Source organism: Zingiber officinale, chromosome 10A (genome assembly GCF_018446385.1).
Source record: "Zingiber officinale cultivar Zhangliang chromosome 10A, Zo_v1.1, whole genome shotgun sequence".
Lineage (NCBI taxonomy): Eukaryota > Viridiplantae > Streptophyta > Magnoliopsida > Zingiberales > Zingiberaceae > Zingiber > Zingiber officinale.
In genome coordinates, this window is record NC_056004.1 from 18,185,773 (window position 1) to 18,201,445 (window position 15,673).

Sequence of the window (15,673 nt, forward strand, 5' to 3'; positions counted from 1 at the left end):
TTGAGGAGAGAGAAAGTATGATGAAAGAGAAAGTGTAATGAGAAAAAAAGAGGAAAGAGAGTGTGATAGGAAAGATTAAGGAGAGAGAAAATGTGTGATAAAATAATGAGAGAGAAAATATGATGAGAGAGAACAAGGAGAGAGAAGTGATATGAAAGAATAAATAAATAAATATATTTTGATATTTGATATTAAAGGAGAAATTTTTAATTTTAGGTCAAGAGTATTTTTGAAATAAGGGAATATTTTGATTGATGAAAATAGGGTAATGACTCATTGAAGGGGAGGTACATGAGAATGAGTTATTACCCAATTTCAAGAATTCATTCCCTTATTTGTATTCCTATTCCTATAATCCAAACATTAACAATGGCAATTAATGATTCTCATTCTCATTCCCCACTCCTATTCCCCTAAATCAAACACCCTTAATTGATCCTGTCCGAGCGCTGAGTCGATGGACGCTGGGGATGTGGCGCTTCTTTGTTGTCTTCTGATGATGGCGTGGACCTCCGATGAACCTGCAAAGAAGCCGAGCCGGGAGGGGTTTCCCGGCGACGACCCTCCGACGCTCAAGTCATGCAATGAAGAAGAAGAGGAGCAAAGTAACGCTACTGTGACTACAGTGATGAGAATCGCATACCCCCGTCGAAGTCTGGGGGTCCTTATATAGGACCCCGGGGAGGCACAGGCACGCTTCTCGATGTGTGCGCGCTTCCCTAAACATACATCAGTAGGGCTGTGTCAGAAAAGCATGCCTGATGCCATTCCGCAATCGTTCGAGCATATCCCTGATGTGACGGTGGAAACTTCCACCGTACGATACTCTGTCCGCTTTTGCCGCCGACCATGCTGTTTGTCGGCGGCAGGTGTCTCGAGGATGATGTTACCAGCTGTCCTTTTTGTCCCTTTGCACTCTTGCCTGTTCCCGGGCTGAGTGGACCAGCCGCTCGGCGCTCATGGCCTCAGGGAATGCGCATACCTCAGCCCGGGCGGGGAAGCCCTGCTCATGTGCTCGGATGGAATTGCGCCTTATTGTCCTGTGGCTCGGCCGAGCGGCCTGTCCACCGCCTGTCCGCTCGGCCCATAGACTTTTTTTACCTTGAGCATCGAAAACCCGACCCCTGGTCGGGCTGTCTTTCGTCCGGCCTGGGAGACCCCTGGCCGGATGTTCGGTCGGCCCGCCATTCCGCTCGGCCCGACCTTTGTCCACTCGGCGCGACCTTGGGGTTGACCCTCTTGACCATTGACCTCCACGTGTCGTTGACCTCCCGCCAACGAGGGTCCCCCGTCCTTATCACCGGATCACATGCCTCCCCCTTAAGTCTAATCGAAGGAGGCGCTAAGTCCGACTGACTGGACTACGAGTTTACCGAGCGACAGCCATCCTGCCGCTCCCTTTTTGGAATAAGAGAATATTTTGATTGATGAAAATAGGATAATGACTCATTGAAGAGGAGGTACATGGGAATGAGTTATTACCCAATTTCAAGGATTCATTCTCTTATTTGTATTCCTATTCCTATAATCCAAACATTAACAATGATAATCAATGATTCTCATTCTCATTCTCCACTCCTATTCTCCTAAATCAAATGTCCTTAATAATCTAAGTTCCTTACATGGATATTGATTTATTATCTTAATGATGTACTTTGTTTTGTGTTTCCTTGGAATTATTGAGAAGCTCGTATTAATCATTATTTAATTTATCATATTTCTCATGCTATGGTAAGCTTGATAAGATTATTTGTAGATAAGTGATGAAAAGGACACCAATATCATATCAATAATATCTTCGAGGAAGCTTCGAATTATATTGATTATGTTGAACGATTGGAAGGAAAAGTTTTACTTTATGCTAAGAAAGTTAGAAACTATATTCTACACTTATATTTACTTCTTTATCAATTTGAGTTATAGAATTGTCTAATAGTTACCACCCAAAAATATTTATAAAATATGAAAGACATAGCAATATAAAGAATTTTTGTTCAGATGAACTAATCTATTTTTATTTATGGTGGTGCTGAAGGGTACCTGACGATAAGTGTGGGGAGGAGATGCAACAGTTCGTGATTCCATCAGAATATTTGGGCCATCGGGCCTTCATGGGGTTATTAGGGAAGGTGGAGGAGGAGTTCAGGTTTGGGCAAGAAGGGATGCTTTGAATCCCTAGCGAGATGACGACGCTCGAGAGTGATCTTAAGGCGGTATTCGACGTCGTTCAAAAACGGGTTGCGAATAGAGAAGAGGAGGGATGTGATGAGAAATATTATGTTAATGTCATTTTTAGTATTAAGGAAAATTTTAGTTACTGAAAATAAAGTAATAGATGATTGAAAAGGTGAGATATGAGAATGAGTCATTATCCAATTATAAAAAATCATTTCCTCATTTATATTCTCATTCTTATAATCCAAACATTAATAAGAACAATTATTTTTATTATCATTCCTCATCCTTATACCACTAAAATAAACCTCTCATTATCCCAACTATAAAAACTAAAAACTTAAAACCCTAATTCAAGTCCCATCGGCGTCCTTCGTTCATTGTGCGATAATTCCTTACTTCACCGTGAGTGCTCTATTCCATCTCTCCCGACACAGCTGGGTCTTTCCTCATCTTCTCAAAACTCCTAATTCAATTTGTCTTTCTGTTCCTTGTGCTATCCCGGCGCACCACGGTGTTTACCACCGCCATCCTTCCGTCAGCCTCTCAAGAGTCTTCAATTTTCAATCATTGTTTTTTTTTTTCCAAAGTAATACACAAATTATTAAAACATTTGACATGTATATATATATAATATAATTAAAATTTAATCTAATTAAATTTATTTAAAATAATAATAATAATAATATAATTAATAGTTAAGAAGAAAAAAAATGTATATGGTTATATAGACTTTTTTAGATTTTTTAAAATTTAAAATGAATTTTTATTATATTTTAATGTGATTTTTTATTATATTTTATTGTATTATATTTTGGAAAATGAATTTTATTTATCAAAATCTAAGTGCTAAGTTTCTACTAGCATCGTCCGTCTTCTCTCACGCCTAAACCCTAAACCGCCGCCGCTGCCGCTGCCGCTGCCGCTGCCGCCGCCGCCGCCGCTGCCGCCGCCGCCTTTTTCTTCTTCTCCTCACGCTGTTGTTGTCCGATAAATCCGGAGGTAATCATTTACGATCCGTTCCGTTCCAACTGTTTTTGCCGTTATAACGCCCAAGAATGCCGTCCCACAGCAACCGACGTTATGCACCGGAAAATTGGAACGGCACCGGAACGTCCGTTCCGGCCGTTCCGACAAACTATGGTTGGTTTGGTATTCAAATCTGGAGAAACACTCGTGGAACATTGAATGGTTTCATGGAGTTTAACTGTTGCATCCAAATCTGTTCGAGTTTTAATCGTTCAATCTGGTTTTGTGTCATCCAAAATAAAGCATAATTTTCTCTTTACTTGGAAAAAAAACCTATCAAGTTTCTTTCATTGTAATTGAATTTTAAGAGATAATGATTTCTTTCTTTTGCCAGGTTACAATCTTTTGCTACTGATTTTATTAAGAGATGGAGGTGATGGATGTTGAGAGAGAAGTAAGCAACAATAATAGTGTAATGTGCCTTCTGACTGACCCTGAAGGAGAGCCTCTTGGTGCTCCACTTTATCTTCCTCAAAATGTTGGTCCACCACAACTCCAGGAAATAGTCAACAAACTTCTAAATAATGTATGTTGAAAATGCAGCAACCTTTGATTTAGATGCAACCGTTGTTATTTTCATTTTGGATTTGTTGGTTGATTTTCTCCATTGGTCACATAATCGTGTTTTGAAAACCTATTCAACTATTCTCTGACATGGAAACTCACTCACTGTGTTTTTTATTCATTAGGTGGAAAAGATGCCTTATGCATTTTACATATCAGACCAAGAGCTTGTTGTTCAACTCAGTTCTTACCTGCAGAAGAACAAAGGTATCCCAATGTCTTTGTAAATATGTTCACCATTCTCTTTTGAACAATTTGCAGTCAATAGTTTCCATTAAAAAATTACTTTCTTGCTAAAATCTAACATGGAATCACTAATCACCATGCAGTTTCTGTGGAGAAGGTACTACGAATAGTTTACCAACCTCAAGCTTTATTTAGAATCCGGCCAGTCAATCGGTGCTCTGCAACTATAGCTGGTTTGTTAGCAATCTTTAACAAATTTCAGAAAGCTGTGGTGCAAATGGGATTAGTGTTCAAGTAATACTAAAAATCATGTTTTTTCTCTTGATCAGATTTCTAATGATTGCTTGCAGATTATGTATAGTTTTCTGGAATTAAGGTTATACTAATATGATCTTTTTGATGAATAAGGTCCATATAACCAATCCCAAATTTTTGTGACTGACTTGTCATTTTATGGTTAAAAATTAAACAACAATCCTTTTTGGATACATTAGATGTCCTCGTTAGAAACACTTTTTTAAGGAGATTCTCATTGGGAATTTGGAGGAGTGATCACTCGGGACTAGTGAAACCTTATTGGTGTCCTGATCTGTTGGTTTAACAACTAAGGGAAGTTATTCTCCTTTTTTGAAGTATCTGAAGGTTTCTCCAGGTAAGGCTCTGATTGTTGTTTGACCAATCCTGAAAAATTGAACAGTGTTCAATGAAGACCTCCATAAAAAAGGATGATCATATCTCATTTACTACTGTGCAATCATGCGATATAGGCAGGAATCAATTGCTTGTTTACCATCTGAATTTCCATCCTCATTTTCTTTCTACCTGATTCATTGATTTTTCATAGTATGCTGAATATTTAGATACAGCTGATTAATATTTTATACTCAAATTTCTCTTGGCTAAGTCTATCATGCTCGTATTTTGAATGCTTTCATTAACAAAGGTCAACCATAGTGCCTATGACATGTCAAAATGCTGTTATTTGACATAATTATTTGTTACAAGAAATTGCTTAAGAACTTACCTTTATTTTAATCTTATCTTGCATACACCTTGAACTCTATTCGTGTTATTTGATCCAGGTCATACAGAAGCTGTGCTATCTGTTTCATTCAGCCCTGATGGACTGCACTTGGCGAGTGGTTCGGGTGATACAACTGTAAGATTGTGGGATCTTGGTACTCAGACCCCTATGTTCACCTGCTCAGGTTAATATTTGATGCGAGACATCTTAGTTTATGTTTGTCCTCATCTGATGTACATAATGCAACTATGAAAATTTTTTACCAAAGGAAGTTAATATAGCTATGCTGCTTGCATCCTTCTATTTGTGTCTGAAACAGAAAGTCCTTAACCATGGACAGAACCTAGAACATCTTGTAACATTGATTGTATCATGGTTTAATTTTGTACAATGTCCTTTTGGATTTCAAGCCATAAACATTTGTTATGAAAGAATATATTCAAAACAGGGAATAGTGTCCAATTATCTTAGGTGCCCTTCTGCATAAATGAAGATGACAATTGTGGTTGTCTATCTTTATTTTGTTTGACTATTATCTTCTTTTAAATCTTGATTTGTAAGTTGGTTGCATAAATAATTGAATGGAGGTGTTCATTGACTACATTTATTTGGAACCTGAGAACCTTTAATTTTTATTTGAAAATTAGTAACACAATCTTGTTACACTATTGTAGGTCATAAGAATTGGGTCCTTTGTATTTCATGGTCACCAGATGGTCAACATCTTGTGAGTGGTAGCAAGGCTGGCGAAATTCTTAGCTGGGACCCACAAACTGGGAAGCAATCGGGCAGTCCATTTCTCGTAAGTCCGTATAATCCTTAACCCCCACATTTTTGCTAAGTTCAGAAAATTCCTTTTTTTTTTCTTTCCTAAATTCATGTTTTTTGACTGGAGCTAAATACATTAACCAGAAGGTATGCCTTCTGTATTCTATCTTCACGCACAGAGATACAAACATTGAAAATATGTTGGACTATTCTCCATTCCTATGCTCTTGTCCATCCTTTCCTTAGCATTTCCAAATACATAAGTTTATGGTTATATACATATGCATGATATTGTCTACATACTGAAAGGTTAATCTGTTGACAGAAGTTTTATATCATTAAGAATCCATCTTTGTAAAATATTGTCAATTATATTTGCTATAAAATGGACTATGTTATGTACTTTGTATGCTGGATTATAGGTCCTGGTGGTTACTTTACCCGATGCAAGTATTTTGTCAGAAGTTCATGCAATTAATTTATGGAAAATAACCAAAAAAAAAAAAAAAGGTTATGCAATTTATGAAGCAATGAATTGGTTTTGTATATTCTGCACTGAATTGATTTTGTATAGTACATAGATAAGTGGGCAGTACCTATTTAAATTTATAATATTAAGCTAACCAAGTAAATTAATATGTTTAGATAAAAATAGCCATTAAATGAAAAATGCTATTCATGTTACCAACTATTTTTTAGTAGGATTATCAATTTCACACTGATGGATTAGAAGTCTCTTCTTTCTCAACCGGTGACTTCTTTTCTTGGTCAATTTACATCTATTCTTACATCAGTACCTTTTTTCTGCATGTGGGTGTAGCTCCACTGGATTTAAAATTTTCCATTTTTTCATAAATATTTGGTCAATCTTATGTTTTGATAATTGAAGGATTGTTGGTTATGAATGCTTAAATAAGATAAACTTTTTGGCATGATACTGGTTAAATAAGATGAACTTTATGGCATGATAGTGTGCTAATTTAATGCAAGTGGTCTGGTCATATACTGTTGGTGTTTTTTCATGTTCACTTGTTATTTTAACTACCTTAAATATTACCATAACATTGAGATTGCCGATTACTCACCAACTGATATAGCGCTTTAATTTTCTTGGATTTATCCTTGTTTTGGCATTGCTTTATCATGCCTGTTTATCTATTCTTGCCAAGTACTGATTGATATACACCAAGGCCAATTGGTTCATGTTCATCTTGGCCCATACAACATGATCATAAAGTTGATTAGGTTATCCTTTGCTCCACAAGTTATACTTTTCTTCATTTTTTCACCTTGTATCATTCTGGGAAAATGTTTCTTTTCTTTTATCATCAATCATCTCATGAAGCAAATAAAGGGGGTTGTAAGTTTATTTTAAGAAGATATCATTAATTAATCAACCCTGGTTGATGCAAGATTGTCTTGACAAAAACTTTGGTTAGCCTTTTATAGTTTTATCTATCTTGATTGAACTCAAAGAGATTATTGATTAAGCTGGAAAATTTCATCCCACTGCAATTTTTTATGTTTAAGCTTTATTGCATTAACAGTTTATTTTTGTTCATACAAAATTTCACTTGTGATATTTAATTTGTTCCTAGCACATTGTTGTACTCCTCTTAAACTACACTAAAATCTCTATCATGTCACCCATTTTCAAATTGTGATATTGCCTTTTTCTTTGTGCAATTCTTTCACACCGGGACTGTAAGTTCTTTCTATGTTTCTTTGTCTATATGCATTCAGTACTATTAATCATATTTTGGATATTTGTAGGTTGATATGCCATCATGTATTGAGTATTATAGCATTGTATATTTGGTTTCTTATGGCAGGGTCATAAGAAATGGATTACTGGAATTTCTTGGGAACCTGTGCACTTGCAAGCTCCTTGTCGCAGATTTGTTAGTTCTAGTAAGGATGGTGATGCACGTGTTTGGGATATCTCTTTAAGAAAATGTGTGATTTGTCTTTCCGGTCACACTTTGGCAGTTACTTGTGTCAAGTGGGGCGGCGATGGGATGATATATACTGGGTATGTTATTTTTGCCTTTTTATTTTGTAATTTCGTATTTATTCTTTTTCTTATAAATTTTAGAAACTGGATCTATTAACTCTACTGCACAAACTGCACAGTTGGTTTGCATTGCAGTCGACTTGGTCTAAGCCAGTCTTTATGCTCCTTTATTTTCTTATGACTAGTTTTTTATTTTTCACCTACACTTTTCAAACAAATGTTCAGTGCCAACACATGGTATCAATGATGAATTGGAGATGGAGGCAAGTAGAAAATAGAAGAAGAAAAAATTATATACCTCAGGGCAAGGTTATGGTATCATTTCATGAATGCCATGCCAACTTTTGTCCCTGGCTGTAGTGGTAGATTGGTATTATGTTGTGCTGATACAAACTTAAAAAATAACAAGTATGATTTTTATTTTTTTTGATGTATGTCTTATCATAACAAGGCGTCCAGACTATCAACACAATACAATTCTCATTAGCACAATTGTCAAAAGTGGCATAGGAGAAATCACCTATGCAATCAATATCAAGTTTTGAAATTTACTAAGAATGATACATTTCTAGTGTCTCACTCATCATGTTAAGATTTATTATCTATGATACAAACTATCCATGGCATAATGCAACTAATTGTTTTCTGTCTATATAATAATGTAGTGTCACATCACACATTTTATATATTGTGTATGATTTCTACTTACATGAAGGTAAAACAAAGAACAAGTACTTATGCGCTTCTTTTTGGACATTTAATAAAAGAGTATACGCATTAATCTTCTTGATGGTGTTGGGACATATGCCATATGGAACCCAACTACCACTCCACAATCATATCTAGCCAACCCTTGTGAGAAATCTGTGTTCTTAAATACAAATAGAAATTCTCAAGTCAATGAAGGAAAAACACACATTCTTTATTTATTGATCCTTAATGCCTATGGAAATACTTTTCTCTCTCCAATCCCTAGAGTTAAGTAGGTTCTCACGACCCCTAAATTGGAAATGATTGCCCTATATGCCTCGACATCCTGCTCGCTGCAGGATTTGGTGGTATTATTAAGATACTTAGACACGAATCATCAGTTAGCATGCTAAGAAGGAAATTGTTCACCTTAAGATCAACCATCTATGTTTCTTGAATTTGGTATGAGTACAAGGGTTGATTCCTTGCGAAGTCAGCGAAAATAACCTCTTATGTGGTGGCTTGTTCGGTTCCTGATTTACCTCTCTACAGATGGCTGTAGGGCTGGCCATGTGGGCCTCCTCAGCGTATGACCTGAAATTGAATTTGGTATGAGTAGATTACATTGGAGTGAATCTAATTGTACCACATTGCTATTTCTAAAAAAAATTATACATGACCAATCGAGGCATTGAATGTCAATTTGGAGTGTCAATGTTGCTATTTCTAAAAAAAATTATACATGACCAATAGAGGCATCGAGTGTCAATTCGGAGTGTCAATGTTTGGAACTTTGGTGTCAGGAATGGATGGATAGATGAATAGTCCAAGTATTAGAATCGACCATCTTTTTGTTCTTATCCATGCAGCAGAGGTCCTTGAAGATATCAAAATGATCTTTGTTGCATTCAAGGGCATTTTAGAAAGAGCATTATTTAGGTCTTCCACTGTCTTCCAGTTTCTACTTAAGAGGAAGAGAGCCCAAATAGAGGGAAGTGAGGAGTGAAAGAAATCATTTCCATTGTCTATTTGGGTGCTAGAACAAAAAGTAAGGGAAAAGAAAGAAATAATTTTGTTCTTTTTTCTCCACTTTTGGTTTGTTCTAAAAGTGGGTTGAACCATTAAAGAGCTATGAAAGTGGAAAAAATGTTGAAAAGACTAGTTTAACCTTGCACGTCTTGGGAATGCCAAATTTAAAGGCCTAAACTTGTCATTTTCTCCATTTCTTCTTTCCTCTCCTTTTAATTAAAAAACATAGGAAATCGCTCCCCCTATCTTTCTTCCCTTCATCAAATGACATCTTAGATTTTTTTGGATATTTATAAAATTGAAACACTGCTCACACAGTCATTTAACTTATACAAAATTGTATATTTTGATTTGTCAATTTTTGTCATTTTCCATAGCCAGGAAAACATGTGCCAGTGCTAATCCAACAGGGAGTGCAATGACATTTTGCATTTTCTATGGGATAGTTTAATGGAAGTATGGTTTTTTATTTTTGTGAAAGATCAATTAGTCAAACGAGAGAAGAGTTAGTTGGTGTTATGAATTTGACATCTCATGTAAAATTTGGGTTTGGATTGAACTGCATGATTTTAGGTTGTCTCAATGTAAAATGGTATGCAGCTGAAATTATTCTTGAATGGTAATTGCTGGTTATATTCCTTCTTGCTATACATGTGAACAGTTTACCTAGTCTTGCCATCTTCTTGCTTAGGCCATCTGTCAATTTTAGGCTATCATCGCATAATGTAAAAGGACTTGCATTTTAGCAAAATTCATGCGACCCAACCTTTCCAGTCTGGGAACTATTAGAAGCAGATAGAATAACATGACACAATCTTGACTATAATGTACATGTGTTGTAAGGAATAAAAAAATTTGTAAAGAACTCAGTTGCAACTTTTATATGCAGTTCTCAGGATTGTACAATTAAAGTTTGGGAAACAACCCAGGGAAAATTGATCCGTGAACTAAAGGTACCATATGATCTTGTTTGTTTCTTCCGTTCAAAGTTTTATTAGCTCATTTCTTTTTGATCATGATGTTTTTGATTGAAAAATGTTAACCATATAAAAATGATACATTTACAATGCATGATCACATGTTTGGTATTTCTTCTTCAAAAGGAATGCCATATTACTATGCTTTAACCAATTTCATGGCTTTTGGTTTCCATGTGTTTAATCTAAATTGACACTTGAATTTGTTGTGCATGCATATTCAAATGATACTCCTATTATGCATAATACATGCTTGATATTTCTTCATCGAAAGAGATGTCATATTGCTATGCTCTAACCAATTTTGTGGATTTTAGTTTCCATGTGCTAAATTTTAATCAACACTTGAATATATACAGGCAATTATCTTTTTAAGGGCTTAAGAAGCCATTCACTTGCCTCTTTAACTTGAGATTGTCTATATGACATCACAAAAGTTCATGCATATAGTTTGTGCTATTCCTTTTTTGTTTTCTTATTCTAATCACCTGCTAATAATGTTTTGTTGTATGGCTTTTAATCCTTGTATCGTTTTTTATTTTTTTTGCCTTTAACTTGGCATAGACCATCGAAGGGACTGATTTTGTGTAATGGCATTAAAAAGAAAACAGATTACTTCACAAATCCTTTAGCTGAGTTTCTGATCTGTATTGTCATTATTTTCATTTTCTTGTTTGTCTGAATACTTAAGTTTAAATTCAACTATCCTTAACTGAAGCTGTCTGATGTGTTGGTTCAACTGATTGAATCTGGTAATTTGTATTAAGTGAAATGGATTGCATAATGTGTTGACAAAACCAATTCAAATGAGCACTGGCAATATAGCTGTATCATCAAAATAATAATCCTTATTATTTCACTTTCAAATCACATTAATACAACTCTCTTTCATGCATTGATTTGTTTCTTTTTCTCAATTGATGGACAGTGTCTGTCTCTTGAATATTTAACATTCAAACTGATTGATTTCTTCAACTTATGAAGTGCTGTCATGTGTTATGCAAAATTTAATCTGCCAAGAATGGTTGGCAAATCCAACTCACGCTAGTCCTGGCAATTTGTTTTTCAGTCGGGATTCACAAACAATTTTTCTCATGTCTATAGAAGTCTCTTTTCCTCAATTCGTGCATTATGCCATGATTTTTTATGATTGAATTTCTTACATGTGCTGCAGTACAGTCATTTTATTAGCAATCCTGCTATTCATACTTATATTATGGTTTAGGTTGGAATTTCATGTTCATTGTACCTTTTGTCTTCTTGATGATCCTTCAGGATAAGTCGTGCTTCAGTTCTAGATAGACTTTTAGTTTTCTAGTTGATATTATCTGCATGAATTGTTAACAAGTGGAATATATTTGGTTCAACGATGCAAAATAAAAAGTGTATAGCTGTTCAGTATATTCTCATGGAAGAGAACTTAGCCTAGCCTGCTATAGAGTAGAGGGGAATTTGATGAAATACAATTGGATGGGTCAGCTCTGCAGAGTAAGAAAGATTATTGAATGTTAGCAAATGTTGATAGGTCAGCTGATTACTTAGGTGAGTTCCAACCAGGATGACATAGAACTATCGAGCTGGTAATAAGAAAAAGCAACAATTTACCTGGCTAGTTTAGATTCTTAGAGCATTAGAGAACAATCCTCTCTGCTACTGGTAAGATTTACTAATAAATAAGCAGGTTATGTCTTGCTAGATTAAGAATTGGGTAAAGTGGCATCTCACACACACATGATTCTATATACGAAGCAATCAACAGTGAGTTGTACACTTGAACTGTGCTATTAGTTTATCACATAGTGTTTGGATAAATATTACAAATGAGCTGGATTGAACCCCTTGCTGGGCAAAGACAATGAACATGTTTTGTTGCTTTTTCTGAAACAGATGTACTATTAGTAATACACAATAAAGAAAATGCTGCAGAAAAAGTTGATTGGTTGATGCTATCTAACATGCATGGAATTCACCTGCTATTACAAATTGGGACAAAGCTTCTTATGTCTGAAACGGTCTATAGATTTTGAATGTTTGAATTATTATTCTAGTAAACAGCTAGCAGAACTTGTGAATGATTAATTACATAAAGGTATTGGAAAACTCATGACAGTTAAAGTTATAAGAGATTTTCTGATGAATATTATTAATTCACTTTTTATGCATTGGTGGATTACAGGGACATGGCCATTGGGTTAATTCGCTTGCTCTGAGTACTGAATATGTTCTCCGCACAGGAGCATTTGATCACACCAGAAAAGCATATTCATCCCCTGCAGAAATGAAAGAGGTACTATATATTTCTCTTCTAAATATGGCTTCCTTTTTGATATTCGTTCTAAGATGACAGTTTGTATTTATTTCCAAGATCTTTAGAAGTGTTTATAGGTGATCTTTGAATGGGTCACTGCTCAATGCATATATGACATATAGACATGAATGCAGGAAATGCTTATATTTAATTATATTAACAATTATACGAAACATTATGAATAACAAAATATATGTTTACATCAGTTGAAACTAAAAATTAATCAATCTAAAAACCCATGTAGAAAAACTTTACATTTAGCTTATCAAATTAACAAAAGCAATCTATGATTTCATATAAAAAATCTTAAACAATTAATGTAATATAAAATATAGTAATACATATTAATCAACTTTATCAATTCATACAATATGCTTCTTGTTAATCAGCCGTATCAGACTACTTTATGTCACAGAATGCATGTCTGTGCGGGAAGTGGTATGTTTCCCTGGCTTATAGACTTAGGCATCTTCAGTACTGCTACTTTCTATATCTGTGTTTACTTCCTACTAAACCTTTGATAGTTTGACTGTACAACGCAAAAAGCTGATTTAGGATAATGAGTAGCATTATTGAGTGTTGTTCTGCAGGCTACTGATTAAGAGCTTTGAGATAAAACAATCCATGTCACATCCAATTAGATTAGTCCTTTGACATCGAGAATCTGTATTAAAAGGGTACCTGAATATGAAATATATACCTGTTAAAGGGAATTTGCTACCTGGGAACAAAGAAAGTAGCACAAAAAGATGTCACGTGTTAAAATATTTATGATATGCTAATTAGTTGTACTTAACATCAAAAGATATGTCAGAATATTTATGATATGGAATTAGTTGTACTTAATATCAAATTGTGCATTAGGATATTTATGATGTGCTAATTAATTGTACTTGATATTAAATATGTGATTAATGAAGATTCATATATGTATGGATATATGTGAATTGCTTTGGTGTTTTACTAAAATATTTAATTGATGTAGTTACTAGCTACAACTTACAAATATAAATATTATTTTGTAGCTAGTAGGCTACAACTACAAGAGGCCTGCAGACATATGTGCCAAATGATTTTGACAACCAAATATCAGTAACCATGGCAGCAAGCATGGGCAAGATGGTGATGACATTTGCCAATGCCAATCATACATTTCCACATTCTTGACTTGATAACTTGGGCTTTCTTGCACTGGCTGAGTTGGCCAACTCAGAAGTAAAACTCAATTACCAAAATATGATTCAAATGATGAACTTACTCATTATAAGTAGATTTGGATTGCATATTTGTATGTCTTGAGCTCAGTTGATGAGTTTTGAATATGATACTGTGAAATATAGCTCTAGTTGTTGCATTGTTATTCTTCTAATAAAGTAATAATTAATTTAAAAATCGTCTTCTTTGTGTACTTAGGCAGCTCTTGCAAGATACAACAAGATGAAAGGCAATGCTTCCGAGAGGCTGGTTTCAGGTTCTGATGATTTCACCATGTTTCTATGGGAGCCTGCATCGAGTAAGCATCCAAAAGCCCGCCTAACTGGTCATCAACAGGTGATGTGCAAAACATGTTTTTATTTTATGTATATCGTTAATTCCGTTAGAGATTTCTAGTATTCTTTTAAATTTTGTAGCATATTATCTAAGTTATTAAACAAGTATTATTCATTCCCTAGTTCATTATAAAGTCTTAATAACATTTTATACTGCTCTTAAATTTTGAATCTCTAATTGTGAATTGGCTGAATATTTTTAATTTTTTCTCAACTTCCTACTAAAAAAACTTCCACTTGGGTTCCTTGAACTGTGACTAACTAATGCTTTTGATGCAGCTTGTAAATCATGTGTACTTTTCTCCAGATGGACAGTGGTTGGCTAGTGCTTCCTTTGACAAATCTGTCAAGCTATGGAATGGTATTACTGGGAAATTTATTGCTTCCTTCCGTGGACACGTCGGCCCCGTGTACCAAATCAGGTTTTCTTTCTTTAAATCTGTAATTCTTGTTGTGTTCTTTAATGCAACACAAATTTGTTTTTTTGTAGCTGGTCTGCCGACAGCAGACTTCTACTCAGCGGAAGCAAGGACTCGACATTAAAGGTAAGTAATCAATCTGAACAATTTTGTAATTTCAGTTTAGATCTTCATCTTTTTGTTTCTGTTTTTTCTTGTAGCTACTAGCATGTGAATTATTTTCTTACCTTGTGGTTATTTGGTTGAAATCATTCTCACTTGGTATCACCCCTACTATCTCATCCTTGGTTTATGAATCAGGTATGGGATATTAGGACACACAAACTGAAACAAGACCTTCCAGGTCATGCTGATGAGGTATTGCATGCAAAAATCATATTGAATTCTATGAACATAAGCTCCACTTCCATCCATTGAAATTTGCCATCTACTTCGCTAGGTGTTCTCGGTGGATTGGAGCCCAGATGGTGAAAAGGTTGCATCTGGTGGGAAGGACAGGATGCTGAAGTTGTGGATGAATTAGCCAGTGACAAGATCCTTTTTGATTGTATTATTATTTTTTGCACTATATATATATTTTGTTTTTTTTATTTGGTCGTGAATGAGTCAGGATTTTTGTTATTTAATATATTCTTGTCATTTTGTTTATGCACTAGAGTGATATAATCAATAAGTTTGTAAACCATGAAAGTCTGTTACATGGAGGTGTGCATCTCCTGCTCTTACTCCCAAAACCCTACTTTTCGCAACTGCAATAACAACTTACAGAATGGGGAAAACATGCAAAATTAACCATTAAAAACAAGAGAGTAATATTTGTTGAACTCGACTCCATTGAGAAAAGTTCTTCCGGCGATCTGATGAACTGAAGCAGGCAACAACAGCACGGGCAGTAGAAACCAGCATAAACTATAAATGATTTCCACAGGAGGGTATGAAC

General features: G+C 35.1%; 1 protein-coding gene across 1 annotated transcript; it reads left to right on the forward strand.

Annotated features, from left to right (window-relative positions):
• Nucleotides 1-3,019: 3,019 nt before the first annotated feature.
• LOC122027761 (notchless protein homolog) lies at nt 3,020-15,431 on the forward strand. Its single transcript, XM_042586767.1, has 14 exons — nt 3,020-3,177; nt 3,539-3,730; nt 3,894-3,975; nt 4,098-4,187; nt 5,037-5,162; nt 5,653-5,780; nt 7,579-7,778; nt 10,369-10,432; nt 12,633-12,743; nt 14,178-14,315; nt 14,594-14,736; nt 14,805-14,859; nt 15,034-15,090; nt 15,173-15,431. Exons 2-14 carry the CDS (start codon nt 3,572-3,574, stop codon nt 15,254-15,256), a joined length of 1,437 nt encoding a protein of 478 aa, XP_042442701.1. The 5' UTR covers nt 3,020-3,177; nt 3,539-3,571; the 3' UTR covers nt 15,257-15,431.
• Nucleotides 15,432-15,673: the final 242 nt, after the last annotated feature.

What these genes read in the sequence shown, in the direction of transcription:
- LOC122027761 (XM_042586767.1), top strand. Translation starts at nt 3,572, where the DNA reads ATGGAGGTGATGGATGTTGAGAGAGAAGTAAGCAACAATAATAGTGTA. An exon ending in GATGGGATGATATATACTGG is followed by an intron (nt 7,779 to 10,368) that starts GTATGTTATTTT and finishes TTTTATATGCAG; the next exon opens with TTCTCAGGATTGTACAATTA. An exon ending in GGCCCCGTGTACCAAATCAG is followed by an intron (nt 14,737 to 14,804) that starts GTTTTCTTTCTT and finishes GTTTTTTTGTAG; the next exon opens with CTGGTCTGCCGACAGCAGAC.